This window comes from Amphiprion ocellaris, chromosome 9, assembly GCF_022539595.1.
Source record: "Amphiprion ocellaris isolate individual 3 ecotype Okinawa chromosome 9, ASM2253959v1, whole genome shotgun sequence".
NCBI lineage: Eukaryota > Metazoa > Chordata > Actinopteri > Pomacentridae > Amphiprion > Amphiprion ocellaris.
Window position 1 is genome coordinate 36,353,952 of NC_072774.1, and position 17,851 is coordinate 36,371,802.

At 38.9% G+C, this 17,851-nt stretch overlaps 1 protein-coding gene across 1 annotated transcript in view; it reads right to left on the reverse strand.

Annotated features, from left to right (window-relative positions):
* Positions 1-4,310: 4,310 nt before the first annotated feature.
* Positions 4,311-17,851, reverse strand: part of LOC129349720 (trichohyalin-like) — a 46,976-nt gene continuing 33,435 nt past the window's right edge. The window contains exon 5 of the mRNA XM_055013945.1: positions 4,311-4,471. Within this exon, the coding sequence (XP_054869920.1) occupies positions 4,311-4,471 (161 nt within the window). The remainder of the gene's footprint in view (positions 4,472-17,851) is intronic.

A 17,851-nucleotide genomic window follows, 5' to 3' on the forward strand; every position in this document is an offset into this window, starting at 1 on the left:
TGCTATGATTTCTGAAAACACAAACTGAGGAATGAACAGTCTTGGTGGAGCACTGCACTCTATGAGTGCTTTTCTTGTTCATCTTTTTGTCTGTCCTCCTCTGGTCTGTCCCTCACCTGTTTTCTGAACTCAGCTCTGATGTTTAGTGGCTGGAATGCAGAGACCAATTCATTGGCTGAGTAGCGTCACATGGGATGGCTGAACTTGTACCTAATTGGTCTGTGTTTTTCCTGAGCTGATAAACTAATGCTGTAAACACTGGAAAAGCTGCACTGATGAAATAGAAGTGACTCATCAAATTTAAAGTACCCAAAATGTGTTGCCAGAGACGTCTCAGGGGTTTTGAATCATTCTGCACTGCAGATGCGTTCATTGCATTAAAAATTTTAATCTGATTAATCATGGTGCTGGATTAATCCACATTAACGCGCTAATTTTGACAGCCCTAATATATATATATATATATATATATATATATATATATATATATATATATATATATATATATATATATATATGTATATATATATATATATATGTATGTATATGTATATATATATATATATATATATATATATATGTATATATATATATATATATATATATATATATATATATATATATATATATATATATATATATATACATATACATACATATATATATATATATATATACATATATATATATATATATATATATATATATATACATATATATATATATATATATATATATATATATGTATATATATATATATATATATATATATATATATATATATATATATATATATATATATATATATATATATATATATATATATATATATATATATATATATATATATATATATATGATGGAGAAATACATTTTTTTGGATTTCCCTAGACAAACTAGTAAATACTATGCTTTTAATTCTTCTAAATTTCTGATAGAATTCTGTTGAAGAACCTCATTAGAATTCCAATTGGCTGAAGATTTGAATGAAACATATTGCATAGATTTAATAGGCTCATTTTTATAAGCAGCAAATGAATGCAAATTATAAAATTACAGTCCAAAAGCCAAGTTTCTGTAAAATGCTGCAAGTGCTCTGAGCAGTCTGATAAGCTATGTAGACACACCTGAATCAATGTAACAAACAATAAAAGGATCCGTCATCCTTTCCCTGAAGAAATAAAAGCTGCACACAGCGTATAACAGCATTATATAAATTTTTATAACAGAGAGACCTCCGAAAACTCATTTCAGTCTGGAATTGCTGTCTCCTTTCATCATATTTATGAGGTGAAACATGTCCCGTTAAATAAAATACTATATATTATTTCTTTCTTCTCTTGACTTCAATATGCAGCACTGTGTTTGCTGTTACACCTTTCCTTCATGTAGCCCACCAGAAGGGAAACCACAGCTATCCTCATCATTTTAGCAATGTTTGTCTAGACACTGTTCATTGTCATGAAAGCCTTGTGAGTGTGTCAATGGTCGTTTTTCTTCTCTGTGGGAGGTGGGAGCTTTACTCACTGCAGCGCATCTCAAACCCCAATAGGTGACCCACCATGGATTTTTCTGGCTCCTGTTGGTAGCTTTAAGGGAGTTTTGACATCACAACATCAAAGATGAATTAGAAAGGACAGGACAAATGCTACGGCCAGCTTAACCTATATTTCTCACCCAGAAAGATGCCTTAGACTTTGTAAAACTGCCAGTTTGTTTTATTGATGCTTGACATGAACCCTCTGCTTTCTTAAGTGTGTTGGATTAAGGTGGATGTTCAGTAATTCAGTTTTAAGAACAGGAGTGACATAATGACAGCACCTCTGCAGAAATAAAGGCTGAGCACTGAATCATAATTACATCACAACAGGTTTGTCATGAAAATCTTGTTTGTTCTTTATCTGTAATTACTTTTAATGACTACTTTGTCTTCGTTTAGATAAAATAAACTGTAGAGTGTGTGGGCAGCAATACACTTTTCCAGATAATTAGTTGCAATTACACTCCCAGTTACAGTGACTGTGGAATTACAGAGACAAATAGTACCGAAAATAGCTAAAATAAAGACATTATTGGGATCTAAGTGAGATGATTAAATATGCACAAAGAAAAAGCCCACACAGTTCAGAGGTAATATCGTCCATACTTAAGTAAAGTTGACCCTGATTCACACATTGACCTCTGACATTTTTTCAACCTTGTGTGGTGCTTAAATTTATATCGCCACCTTATAGCGGTGGAGGGGTTTGAGTGTTCCTGTCATCCTGGGAGCTATGTTATTTGTGGCAATAGCCCCTGGTAGGGTCTCCCAAGGCAAATTGGTCCTGGGGGAGGAACCAGACAAAAAGCGATTCAGAAAACCCTGAGGACAGCAAAGAGAAGGAAAGCCGCCACCTCGCCGAGATCTGGGAAACCGCGGCATGTCCCTGGAGCCAGGTCTGGGGGGAACTCACCAGAGAGCACCTGGTGGCTAAGCCTTGGGACACTGTGGGGCTCGATCGGGCACAGCCCGAAAAAGTAACACGGGATCGCCGCCTGCTGGTCCCACCACTCACTGGACATGAAATTGGGGTTGGGTGCTATGCCCACCAGGCGCTAGGTAGATGCACCGGGTGTATTGGTGGTGTAGACTAGGTCTGGGGATGTGGAACGTCACCTCACTGGCGGGGAAGGAACCTGAGCTGGTGCAGGAGGTGGAGCGACACTGGCTAGATATAGTTGGGCTCACCCCCACGTACAGCAAGGGTTCTGGAACCAGAGTCCTGGAGAGGGGTTGTACTCTATCCTTTTCTGGAGTTGCCCAGGATGAGAGGCGCCGCGTGGGTGTGAGGATACTCACGAGTCTCCAGCTGAACACCAGCTTTGTTGGAATTCTCCCCAGAGAATGAGAGGGTTGCCTCTCTGCGGCTGTGTGTGGGAACAGTTAGAGGGAAACTCTAACTGTTGTTTGTACTTATGCACTGAACGGCAGTTCGGAGTATTTGGCCCTCTTGAAGTCTCTGGGTGGTGTCCTGGAAGGGGTACTGCCAGGGGACTCCATAGTTTTCGTCATTGCCTACGCTCATGGGCAATGAGGGAGAAACCTGGAGGGGGGTGACTGGCAGGAATGGCCTGCCCATTCTGAACCTGAGTGGTATTTTGTTATTGGACTTCTGTACTAGTCATAGACTGGCCATAACAAACACCATGTCCGGCTCATAACTGTACTGGGACCAAAGCACCTTAGGCCAAAGGTCAGTGATCAAATTCATAGTCGTACCACTGATCACCACCTGGTGATAAGTTGGATCTGATTGCGGGGAAGACTACCAGACAGACCTGGTAAACCCAAACGTGTAGTCAGGGTGAACTGGTAACATCTGGTGGAGGACCCTGTCTGTGGGATTTTCAACTCCCACCTCCTGAAAAGTTTCTCGTGCATCCAGGGGGAGGCAGGGGACATGGAATCTGAGTGGGCGATGTTCAAAGCCTCCATTGCAGAGGCGGCTGTTAGGAGCTGTGGCCTGAAGGTCACAGGTGCCTGTTGCTGCGGCAACCCAAAAATCCACTGGTGGACACCAGCAGTGAGAGAAGCCGTCAGGCTGAAGAAGAAGGCCTTTTGGGCTTGGCTTGCTCAAGGGTCTCCTGAGGCAGCTGACAGGTACCGGTTAGCTAAAAGGCAGCAGCTGTGGCAGTTACCGAAGCAAAAGCTCGAGCGTGGGAGGAGTTCGGAAAGGCTATGGAGAAGGACTTTCGGTTGGCCTCAAGAAGGTTCTGGCAAACCGTTCGATGCCTCGGGAATGGCAGGCAGGGCTTTGACCAGACTGTGTACAGTCAGGGTGGAGAACTGTTGACCCATAATGGGGACATTGTTGGGTGGTGGAAAGAGCACTTTGAGGAACTCCTGAACCTGGTAAACATGTTCTCTGCGGGGGAGGCAGAGCCTGAAGACTCAGGGGAATCTTTGTCCATATCCATGGCAGACGTTGCCAAGGTAGTTAAGAAGCTTCTTGGTGGCAAAGCGCCAGGTGTGGACTAGAGCCATCCTGCGATGCTGAAGGCTCTGGACATTATTGGATTTTCTTGGCTGACATGTCCCTACAATGTCGCGTGGGAATCGGGTGCGGAGCCCGTGGAGTGGCAGACCGGGGTGGTGGTCCCCATTTTCAACAAGGGGGACTGGAGAGTGTGTTCCAACTACCGGGGTATCACACTACTCAGTCTCGCTGGGAAAGTTTACTCTGGGTGCTGGAAGGGAGGCTCCAACTGATTGTCGAACCTCAGATTCAGGCGGAAGAATGCAGATTCTGTCCTGGTCATAGAATGGTGGATCAGCTCTTTATTCTTGCGGAGCTGCTGAAGGGGTCATGGGAATTTGACCTGCCTGTTTTGTGGATCTGGAGAAGGCCTATGACCATGCCCTCGAGGGGCTCTGTTGGGGGTACTGCAGGAGTATGGGGCACCGGGCTCGCTGATACGAGCCACTCAGTCCCTGTACAACCAAAGTGAGAGCTGTGTCCGCATACTCGGCACAAAGTCAGACACGTTTCCAGTGGATGTTTGACCCCGCCGAGGCTGCCTCTTGTCTCTGATCCTGTTCGTGGTGTTCATAGACAGGATCTCAAGTCGCAGCTGGGGTGAGAAGGAGTTCAAGTATCTCAGGATCTTGTTCATGAGTGATGGGAAAATGAGGCATGAGATGGACAGATGGATTGGTACAGCAGCAGCAGCAATGTGGGCATTGTATCGGACCATCGTGGTGAAGAGCTGAAGCGAAGCTCTCAATTTACCATAGAAGGCTGGGAGGAGACCGCGGGGCAGACCCAGAACTCGCTGGAGGGATTATGTATCTCATCTGGCCTAGGAACGCCTCGGGATCCCCCAGGAAGAGCTGGAAAGCATTGCTGAGGGGAGGGATGTCTGGAATAACCTGCTTCGTCTGCTGCCTCCACGACCCGGCCCCAGGTAAGCGGAAGACAATGGATAGATGAATAAATTCATATCCTTACCAAGACAATGTGACAAATTAAAAATTATAATGCAATCTTAGCTTTGAAAAAGTAACATTCAAGGTCCACTCACTTTGAGTGTATCACACAGCTCTCATCAGCAAGTAGGATTTGTTGATTTGTCAGACACAAAAGCTCTCAAACCAGGGAATAAGGGGACTTTCAGGGAATTGTTGTCTTACGTTATTTCAAGTTTATCCAACTGTTATTTCCAACGTTAAGACTTAACTTTTAAGATAATTTTTTGTGGTATTTTATTAACATTTTAACTCAACAGTATTCCTTAACATTTTTGTCATTTGTCACAAAGCTCTGGTGTAAAAATGAAATGTGTTGTCTTTTTTTTTTTTATAAATTCTAAAGTCATAGATATGTAATAACCTAAGTTCTTTCAATGCCAGTATGTTTGATACTAATTATGGAGCACAATACTCTGATTTCCAGTTTAAGTTCATGATTTTGCATCAGTGTTACAAGGCTTAAACGCAGACAAAATGACACAAAAGGTGTAATTAATTTTCAGGTTTCAGCATTTTCGTGGATTTTGCTGTTGTCATTAAAACTTCGGACATCAAGGAAATGCTGCTTTGCACTAAACACGTAGCCCAGCTGTTGTACCATCATGTAGCTGTACAATTATCATCACTGTGTCTGTAATTAGTAACAGTGAGACAAAAAAAAAATACATTTTCGAGCATACAGCAAATAAAACATTACTGTCATACATACAGAATTTTAACATGAAAATATTATATATAGATTTTATATATTATATATTAACAGCCTTAGCTGAGTGAAATAAATGAATATGGCACAGCATAGTAGAGCTCCAGGGTCATAAATTTAAAAATGGAAATTAGAAAACAAAATTGACGCTGCCTTTCTGTTTCAACTCTATGGAAATAAAATGCACAGTGTATAAGTACTTGCAATTTAGTTTTCATCTCTTTGTTACTAACAGTACTCTTACTATTATGTCTTTATTTGCCTGAATCCCAATATAAGAACTTCTAAAAGTAGTTGAATATGTTTGGCTTTTTTATCATTAGTGCACCTCCACCTTGGGGCTCATGTTAGTTCATAATACAAATGTTTAACCTTTGTAAAAAAGGATAACCATGCTCTTTTCTGAATATAACCTAACCTTTAAAAGCTACTTCAGTATTAACTTTCCTCCACAGCAAGTTTGCCCTATATTCACTATGACATTTTCTAGGAATCATAACAGTAATAATATGTTGTTGTTGCGTCTATTCCAGACTTGCACCTCCGATTCAACCAATTTCTCATTTTGTTGTTGTTGGGTGGCCTCAAGTTTTTCGAAGTATGCTTGCCAGCAGGGAAACACTTCTGTCCCTACAAGATGATCCCTGCATCTAAACCGGATTTATTTCTCTTGGTGTTTTTCAGATGTGATGTAATGAATGATGCTGACACAAGGACATTTTAAGGACTAAAATACAAAGATTATTTGTCATAATGAAGTTTTATTCACACTATTATTACACAATAAACATTATTAGAGAAGCCCAGACCAACTGAATAGCTGACCTTTGTCCCATTATTGTCTGTATATCAACAGCACACAACCCTCTAACTTCTTAAGTTTCAGCATATACTTCCCTGTCATGTCACTGAGTAAGCATCTGTAGGCTGCTGAAGCCATGTAGTGTACCTGATCAGGTGCTGTCATTGGGATATTGATTGGATTGACATATGCAATGCATATTGAACCTTTCAGATATTTTTAGGTTTCATGCTCGTGTTTCAGACTCATCTTTGAATGGACTCAGTTCACATTTTTCCTTAATCTTCTATAAACACTCCTTAAATGTAGAGCAACCCATTGTTGCAGCAAATTCTTGTAGAACATCATCAAACTTCTGTGGCATTGTGCAAGAACAAGATAAAAGCAATGTGACACCCACACATATATTTATTTATTATTTATTAAGAGGTATTTATTTAAATTGCAATCCAGTGAAGAGATGATGGCAGGGGCACAAACCTGAAATGAACTGGAATAGAAATAAGATTTAAATCAATCAAAAAATAAGCTACATGCATCCAGCCTGGGAAGAGTCAATTCATATGTTTTCTGATCAATTTTCATTTTGTTTTCACAGACTGAGATCCCTCCATAATGAGGCAGTTACATTTATTCAAAGCTCTAGTCCAGATTAGCCCACATTAGTCCAGAAGGGATCGTGACACCATTCTATCTACATAAGGTTTACTGTTATTTTGTCATACTTTAGCTGTTGCTGTTTCTGCTTTAAATGGAAACCTGCAGCTGAGGCAACAGTAAGTCAGCAGAAAAGGAACAGGGTAAGATTTATTATTATCAGTGGATTTGATTTGGATTTATTGTCATTGCTGGTCAGTGCCACTATTTTTTTAGTTACATTCGTTGATGTATTGTGTAAACATGCAGTGTGTTATGCAGTAGTGACTGTCTGTACTGAAGCCCTTTCAGACATGCACTCTGTTCAGTCTAATTGTACACCTCAGTGACACCTGCGATCTTACTAGGTTGGACCAGTAACATCTCCATATCATTTTCAGAACAGTAGCAGTCACATTAACAGAAGCAACAGTGCTTCAAGTTATTTGAAGAGATTGAGAGAAGGTTTTTTTTTTTTTTTGACATTTCAGCTACACTATTTGACCAAAAACATCCCAGAAGGCATTTACAACACAGTTTAAAATCTAAATTTTATAGACATTATTATAAATATTCATAGTTTATAATAAAAGAATGCTTCAAGTAGAGGCCACCTGCTGATTTGAAATGAATAGCTCAGGAACAAATGGCATGGCCTTTTGGTAACTACATTATATTTGATGTCTAACTGTACGCTACATTACTTAAAATTCAATGGTTATTGTTATTATTACTACTACTATTATTTATTAAGCAACACATTTAGAAAAGTGTGTATTATAACAGCCCAAGATGACTGCTACCAACAGATCTCCCAACCAATCATGAATGATTTTTCTTGGTGATTTCATCCAATGCTAAGGTGAGGCAAACTCTAGCCAGGCAATTTCACCACTATTCAGATGTAAATGTAGTCTTTTACACCTCCACAACTTCCCCAACTCCACCAGTGATTCGTTCTTTCGTTCTCAACAGTTTAAGATGCAGACAAATGTGGACTTCACAGCCTGTTAAAAGCTGTTAACTGCTAAGATTTAGTGAGGTTTGTGGGCGTTCACGGGGCTGAAAATCTGCTTTTTTCATGCTGTGATTGCAAATGTCATAACAAAGGGTCTGAATACTTATGTAAATGTGTCTTTAATTTTGGAATGGATTTACAAAACACTTCTAAGGTCTGTTTTTGCTTTTTCTTAGTGGAGTATTGAGAAAATGAGTGGAATCTGTTTTAAGATGAGTCAGAAAACTAACTAAATGTGAAACATTTTAAAGGGTCTGAAAACTTTATATATGCAGTGTACAGAGGTGTCTCAGCCATCAACTAGCCACCATTTTTATAAGCAAACACACACCTACAGTATACTGCTTACACCTCTTCCATACATTATGTAGATAAAACACTTCCACCCTTCCAAACAGACACTGAATGTGGCCTTGACATTTTATCTTGTATTTGCTGCCCTCCTGATCTACCTAAACAGTTCTACATGCAGTACAAGGGGACATACTTGCTGATGTACAGCTTAGAAAAATCCTTTAGAATTGTTTGATTCTCTGCATTTGTTGATAAAATAGGATTTGATCATCAACTAAGTGACGAGTGTAGACAAAATACAAACCACCCAAAATACAATAACACATAACCAATTTTAATCTATTATGTCTTTTTTGAACACATCATTTTACATTTACAGTAAGGATGGGCAATGTAAGGGAACCCTTGGAATATAATCTGAGATCTTAGGTCCTTTGGCAGCAACAATCCTGTTACGACCCTGTGCCTCTGTCTGCCTCCTCCTGTCTGGTAATTAGTATTAGTGTGTGCTGTGCTGTTGTCCGTCCCACCACACCTGTAACATCTGGAGCTGAGGTTGGATTGGAGCAGGGGAGGGACTATCACTTCAATCAAGGTTCCAGTTGCTGTTAAAAGGCCAGTTGATGCCAGCTTTCAGTGGCAGTTCTTAGGGAAGGGAGCTGCGCATGGTGAATCTGTGAACTCTTATGTGAGGCTAGAAGTTAGGAGTGTAAACTGCTAACGTAAAACCACATCTGAAACCCTTGTTAGTTTTAGTCAGGGGTGCTGCTGCCTTTGTATTTCTATTTGGAGCTTATATTTCTGTTTGATGTATTTTTATTTTTCCCACAGTCTGGTAGCGTCTATTTCCTAGAAAAGGTCACTTTTTGTTGTATTTGTCTCTTTAATTTCAGCAGCACCCATTTGCTTTCAGCCCCCTCATTTTTTTTTGTTGAAACCTACCCTTATCAAAAATAAAACAGACTGAACTCTGAAAATTCAGCGCTTGTTTTCACTTGCAATTGTTACAGTTCGGTTACCCTAGACAGCCGGGCCATAACAAACCCCAAGTCTTTCTAGTGGCAGTGGATCACACCTGTGCAATGTTAAGGATGAATTTGAATCCATTCTCATTACACCCTGACACTGGTCTTCACTCTACCCCTGTATTTTAGTTTCGGCCTCTGATTCTTTCTGTACGATTGTGACAATGTGTAGTTTTTGGGCCTCTGATTTTAGTTTTGAAGAACCGGCAGCATACATTGTTTTATCCCTCACCCAGCAACCCCTGAGGTGGTTTCAGTTTGTTACTGTAGTTCTGTGTGTTTTCTGATGTTGTGCATTCTGTAACATGGTTTAAATCACTGGTTTGGTCTGTGTCTTGTGTCTGCATTCTGGGTTCCCTGACTAGTGTCATGGCATTTGGTTGTAGCTGTAACTTGATAAAGATCTGACCAGATGTTGACACAAATTTATAGATATTTATAGACAGCTCTGCTATGTACCATTCTTTCTACTCTATTCATATATTTGATTCTGTGCTCACATTTACATATTGACTACTTTCTGTATCATGTGTTCCTGTCACATCACCAGGGACAAGTCCAGGCTCTGATGCCATTTTGTCATGTTGTTCCTCAAACAATATATTCAGGTTTCCTTCTTAAGTAACAGTGTCTGAAAAGATGCAGTTTGTCACAAGTAGAAGGGACATACACACAAAACATAACTGACCATGGCCTTGATCTTCCTCTTAGTAAATATACTTCCTGATTCCACACATACAGACAGTATGTCTACAGTGATGCTAACAATCAGGCTTGTGTCACAGCCATTGGTCTTATTCACCTTTTGGAAAAAGGGCAGGTGTATTACAAATTAAAGACGCTAAATTTTGAAATGGACACACATCACCAAAAAGGTAGATGGTGGTGTGGAGCGTAGTGGTTCTTTTCCTAATGGTCAGTGGTAACTTGTTCCTTCGGCTGACATATTTGCTTGTATATAATCGCAACAGTGTAAAGTATGTGACTGTACTTCCTTCACTTGAGGACTGTCTTTACCAGGTCATTATATGCCAGTGGCAAGCACTGTATCATTAATGTAAACACCAGGAAGCTGATTTATGACTGTACTTACCTGTCATATTGATTTTAGCACTTTTATCCATGGTGCTTTACAATTAGCCTCTAATTCACCTATTCATACACGTACTCACACAGAAATGGCATCACGTAGACCACTTGATAGAATTTCTGTGGCATGCTCAAGGACACCTGACATGACAAGAGGAGAAACTGGGGATGAAAACAGCTTTAGTGGATCACATGCTTTTTCTCCACAGCCACAGCTTCCCCAAGATTTCAACTATTAGCAGCACACAAGGACCAAGTGATTGGATATTAGCATTGATGCAGCTTATAGTCTGGATGCACAGATTTATTAAAGATTTCTGTATTATTGCCAGATAGTGGCATGGCATCACTGTAACCATGACAACAAGTGAACACTACGTCAGCTGCCTGCTGACGATCACATGATCACAATGCTACTACAAAACCACCGCTGCGGACCATAAGTTATTTAAAGATTTCATGTGTCAGAAATCATGCAGTGGCTGAGCAGCCTTGGAGGAGTACTGTGCTCTCTGCTTTTGTGGTTTTTCTTGTGATTGCTTTAGACATTGAGTTTTTGTGGATAAAAAGCTTTATAGTATACAGCTATGTCCAAAAATGGGTGTTATGCTCCTTGTTTCAGGTTGGGTTGAAAACTTTTTGAGGCTCCTATGTAGTCTTTTTTATAATGTTCCACTAAGTTTGACTAAATAGAGGTTCAAAAAGCCAGCCAGGTAATGAGTGAACCCTCTAACACACCTGAAAGTAACTGCATATTTTTGAGGCATACCTTAGGTCTTTGTGCCTAGACATCCCTGTATCCCACGTTTCCCTCTCAACAACCTCATTTTAACCTGTCTAACTCTTGCGGTTATTCTTTGCATATTTCTGTGGTGGGCGTAAACAAATATGGTTTACTAATTAATATATCATGGAACATATTTTAAGGTCTTTACATAAGAAAAAGAGCACCATATGGCAAGTCAACCCTGAGCTGTGATGAGGACACAGACTTCATGCTCAGTGCTGCAGCCTGTACAACAATCTATTCATTATGCTTCCACTCACGCAGCATGACAGCACTACATTTTGTGCTGCCCTTAACTGCATAGGGAAGAACTGAATTCTTTTATGCACATGGATACAACTAGTTTAATTAGTTCACCCATTTTAGACTGCAGAGCATCACACTGTGGAAATCCCATTACAAGTCCTGAATGTGCCACTTTTTCTTAAGATTCCTTTTAGATCAGTCACTTTGATAATCACTTCATGATAAAGAAGCCAGTCGGAGCAAAGAATAATTCATATACATAAATGGCACAAAAATGGAAGCTTCCCAGATAGGTGGATTAGAGTGCTGCTTTGACTCATTTCAGAGAAACTAATCAAATGCAGACACAAGGACTTCTACTGACAATTGAAGCGGCCGAAAATACGGTTGATAATAAATGTGTTAAGAGTGTTTTAAAAGGTGGTAAATGAAGCAATGAGGAGATGTTCATCAGTCCTATCTCTTATGATTGCAAGCTAAATCGCCCTTATGGATGGCCAAACTACTGGTTTGAAGGACATCCTTTCATTCGAAGTTATTAATATGAATTATGGAAATAAAATATTGTTCTCGACTGGAGGGAATCTGTAAGCAATGGCATCTACTGCAAAATAAATTATCACAGTATTTTAACCTGGAAACAGATCTTTCTTTTTTCTATTTTTTGCAAGCCAAAAATTGTAGGCACTTTAGATGCTTGGATTCTTATCTATTGTGTGGTACCATAATGCAAAATATATTCTGCAGAATGACAGCAAACCCAAACATCCTGCCAGAGGCAAAAAAAATATTTTAACTCACGAGAAGAACAAGGAGTCCTGAAACACATGGTCTGATCTTCACAGAACCTTGATCTTACAGTCATGTCAATATACACTATGCAATAAAACTTTGTACACTGCTGTATATCTAAAATGCTGAATGATTCAAAATGGTAGTATCTTGCATACTGTTTATATATTACCACAGCAACAAACACAATTATTCCAAGTCATGCAAACTGCATGAACAAAGCTGTAAAAGAACCTAAGCATGGCACTACCTGGGGACCTGCTTGAACAAGAAAGAAGCCAGACTATTACACTTTGTGAAGGAGTACAAGAGCTTCGTAGCTACGAAGCATAAGCCTGGCACAGTTGCTGCAGGAGGTACAGCAAGAATCCTACTACCAGTAACAGAAGGTGTTGTGATGTACTGGGAAAATGGTGTCATACACAATTGAACTATTTATGTAACCTTGTATTGAAAAACAATTTGTAAAAAGGACTTCTGGCTTAAAGATCGTCTGGTGGAAACTGATATTTTAATGATCCTCATACAGTATAAAAGGCACTGCATGAAGTTAATCTTTACAAACAGCATCCAAGTAGAGAACCACTACTCACAAACCTGCAAGGACAAACTTCTCCACATTCTTTGGTCAGATGAAACAAAAATCTATTTTTTGTTAATCACATGTGGTCCATCATTTTTGCTGTGAACTAGGACAGCAACATTGACTGCTTAGAAATGGAGGTGGGAGTGTGCTGATTTGCATCTGTTCCTGCAGTGAAATTCAGACGAATGAGATGAAAAGATGACACACACTCTTGAGAAGCTGGGCAGGTTAGGAACTTCCAAACATGACAATAATCCTGACCTCTGTAAAAATGACAAGTTTAAAGTGAAAACTCTAATGTGGCTAATCATTTCCCCTCATTTTAAAGTGGAAGGTAGAGCAATAAAGCCACTCAAGTAAAGAGAACTTGAAAAGAATCTTGTGTAAAGAACAGTACAACATTTCTTCACAGATCCATGAAAGAGTTGTATCATCCATAACCAGGAGGATTCAATCTATCATCAAAAGTTATCGAGGACATACAGAATATTACATAGTAAAAGAATGGAATCCCACATTTGAAAGGTGGGTTCATTTTTGTTCTTAAATATGGATCTTTCATTACTGTTTCAATAGCCAAACATTCTATTTTTCAAATATATTGGCTTTAAATACATCGAATGGACAGAGTTTGTAATTATTAAACATTTTATTGACAAGCAGTGTCTTAAGTTATTTTGTATACTTTATTTCTATAACATAAAAACAATTACAGAACTGCACAACTATTACAGTTCTGTATAACACCATCCTTCCACTAACAAATTAAGGATTTTGTCATTTTCCCTGTCACAGTCTTTGCATTTATTTGACCTTTTGATGGTCCCAGTAGAAGTCCAGGGGTCAACAAATTCATCAGGAACTATTTTTTAGTAATGATGACTAAATTGACATATCAATGCTATTCTTACCAGGAGTTGCTGGTTAACTACAGTTCAGCTTTCAAAGCATGTTCAGAAATTATTCAAAATGTTTGTAGTTGTCCATGAATCTTTATAAACCTGTTAAATAAGTCTGCATGGGAAGTTCGTTTGTACATGTGTAGAAATGAATTGTATTTCTACAATATGAATGAGACTGTGTAAATAAAGTCTGAACTGCTGCCCTCAGGCACTGGCTACCAGCAAATCAAAATAAGAACCTTTCGTTTATTGAATAGTTTTTACCCCAGAGCCATTGCTACATTAAAGGGACTCGAGAAAATTATCATTTGAACACAGTCACACAGTGCAATACCTCATGGATACACATGCATTCATAACTGAAATTTTGTTCTCAGGGAAATATATCAAAGTGTGTGTGTGTGTGTGTGTGTGTGTGTGTGTGTGTGTGTGTGTGTGTGTGTGTGGCTATTTTTTATGACATCCACTTTACCAATGCTTGAATTGCGTTGTATCATGCAATGACAATAAAGGAATCTGAATCTGAAGTCGGCTAACAAATATCGGTGATAAAGTTACACAAAGACAATGAAAACATTGAGTTTTTGAACATATTCAGAACAGGAAACCTTGTGTAAGAATCTGTGCTCAAAGTTCCCAAACTCTGTAATGCAGAACATTACAAATTTTAAGGCTTAAAAGTCTTTTTCTATTTAATATGAGGTGCAATCAAAAATTTCCAAGACTGTGTCCATAAATATCAAAAACAATATCTTCTGTGACAAGAGCTGAATCTTCTCAAATGTGCCAAAAATGATTATCCTTCAACTTGAATTTTAAATAGGAGAGGAAGGTTAGCCAAATCTAGATAGGTGAGTGGAGAGCAACAATGGTATTATGGTAAAAAGAAAACAAAAAAAACAAAAACCAGAAATCATGCAGCTGTGACCAGGACCACCTGCATTCCATCCTGCCACAGTTTAAGCCGTTCTCTCTCAGAATGCGTCAGTAAAACTTTGCTTTGGCAATCTATCCCTGAGAGACTGATACAAGAAATGTTGACAAAACAAGGTCAATGCTCCTCTATTTTGTGATTGTTTTGTCAGTGTCCAATCAGATTTGGGTATTAAGACAGGATCAAAGTTCATGCTTGTATCTTCAGCTTTAGGCAAATAATGTCTAAAATATCTTGTTTCCATGGTGTCTGGTAGTATTTTCACTTCAGACTTTATTCACACAGTTCAATGTAAATTTCAAACTACAATTTATCATGCCAGTTCATTTTCCTGACATAAAAAAGTTTATTTATAACTTTAGAAGAAGTTGTAAATGTCACAATACAAGCACTAAATCTTATTGATTTGACTGACTGCCCCACAGATCCCACATAGCAAACACTGTGGCTATTAATGTGCCGTGAAGCTAACAGTCTTAGAATTGAACTTGAATCTGAGACCAATTCAGTTGTGAAGCTTAGCTGATCAGTGAAATGAATGTCTTGTTTTCCGTTCTGTCTGTTTTGCTCCTCCATGAAGCAACATTTCTCAAAATCAGTGAGGAGGTATGGGACCTGTGTGAAGCCTGTACACAGCCTGTCATGCTTTAACAGGAGGTGAAAGGTTTTCCAGATAGCTCTTCATTGCTGCCCTTAGCGATTCACGCAGCTTTATTTGACTCTCCTTGATTCATGCAGATGTTCCTTCCAACCTTTTAATCAGTGGTAATAAATCAGAGGGCCTGTGTTTGATGAAGTGGTTTCTGAGAAAAACTATGCAATCCTTTATTCATAAATGTGGAGAAAAGGCAAGAAAGGATATGTTCCTCAAGTTTTCTATGATCACTAGAAAAACACATTTTGTAATACTCACCAAATAGGCTTGTTTTCCTTGTGCTATTTTCAGCATGTTTACCACAGTGCCCCAACACATTCTACAACTACTAATGGCCATTTTTCAAAATCAAACATTTTTTGTTATTTTTAAAACAGGCTGGTATAATGTTATACCAGTATAACGTAACCATTTTCAGCCATTGATGAAAGTATTGGCACCCCTGGAATTTTTCCAGAAAATACACCATTTCTCCCAGAAATTTTTGCAATTACAAATGTTTTTGGTATACACATGTTTATTTCCTTGATGTGCATTGGAACAACACAAAAAAGCAGAAGAAGCCAGAGTTCTGAAGTGGCCAGCAATGAGTCCAGATCTAAATCCCACTGAACACCTATGGAGAGATCTCAAAATTGATGTTGCAAGAAGGCACTCTTCAAATCTGAGAGACCTGGAGCTGTTTGCAAAAGAAGAGTGGTCCAAAATTCCATTTGAGACGTGTAAGAAGCTTGTTGATGGTTATAGGAAGTGATTGGTTTCAGTTATTTCTTCCACATGGTGTACAACCAAATCCTGAGTTGAGGGTGCCAACAATTTTGTAAGGCCCATTTTTTGAGTCTTGTGTAAAATTATGTCAGTTTTGGCTTTTTTCTTCTGCTTTTTTGTGTTTTTACAATGCACATCAAGGAAATAAAGACGTGTATATAAAAAAACATTTCTAATTGCAACAATTCCTGGGAGAAATGGTGTATTTTCTGGAAAAATTCCAGGGGTGCCAATACTTTCATCCATGACTGTAAGTCCTTTGCTCTAACTCTCTACTACAAAGGGAAGCAATGAAAAAGATGGGATATTTACAGAGAGAGATATTATAGATTAAACAATTGACTGAGTGAAATTTATTTTCCAATTTTGCAAAGTATATGATACTTTGATACAATATAATCTAACAGTCATGTCTTTATGTGAAACAGGTCAGCCAATGCAGGAAAAATTAAACCAATGCATATCAGTAGAACTACTAATTCTCTCTGTTCAGCTGTTACTGAGACAAAAGAGATGCAAGAAGCATAAAACCTTGAGAACTCACATTGGCATGTTGTAGAATACTGCTGCTTGTTTTTGCCATTTGCCTAATAATTAATATCTTGGAGATTCAGAATTGAAGAAAAGTTCTTGATGTACAGCATCATAGAGTAGAACATCATGGCAGCTTGCACAGACACACATCAGTTTGCTTGTTCTCTCAAAGTCTTTCCTTTCGGCCCTCATATCTACTGTAACAGAGTGAATGTGATCACCCTTTGTGACTCTCACACACACAAAAAAATCAACCTTATCACTGATTCCTCACACGTTTTGTTTAGTTCATGTGAAACCAGACATCTTAAACTTTAATTGGGAATTTTATGTCACCTGCAGGTGACAGGAGACGTATTATTCCCCATGTAACACCTGTCGTCCACCAAGGTCATCCTCAATAAGGGCGTGCACAGAGAACAAGAGGGCTGCCTGATTTGCATGCATAATATCGCATTTCTATGTTAAATGCCTTGTCAAAAGGGAACATTTTTCTTAGAAAAAAATAATGGAGCCAGTTTCAGCAGCACAGCTGGGTATGTTCCATATACAGCAGTGCTATGCTGAGACGTTTTCACAGAGTGGCACCTCCTGCTTTGTGTTTTTACTGTAACAGAAGCAGTGACAGCCTTTTTCATTGCAGTGAGGAATGGCTAGAAACTGAAGTCAGAATATTAACAAAGTGCAAACTTTAAACAATATACTGGAGATATTAAAAGCCTGCTGTTCATAGTAATAAATTCAAAGAGTTGGTTGCTCCAGGCAGCATATTTTCAGAAGGGAAATGAAGTTGGTCACTGTGGTGGTGTAGTATAGTGCAGGGAATGAAATGCCATTTTAGCTCATTGAACGTGACATTTTTTTCTTCCATCTACCTCCCCATACCTCTCCGAAAGGAAGTCAGAGGCGTGACCTTTTCTAGTTTCCTTGAGGCTTTGCTCCAACAAAATGCCCTTCGATATTTTGCTGCGAATCTAAGCTAATTGAATCTAAAAGATTGCGTGTGAACTCTCAGGACTGTGGTAATGAGAGCAGAGCTGCCTACACACAAAAGGTCTGTAAATTGATA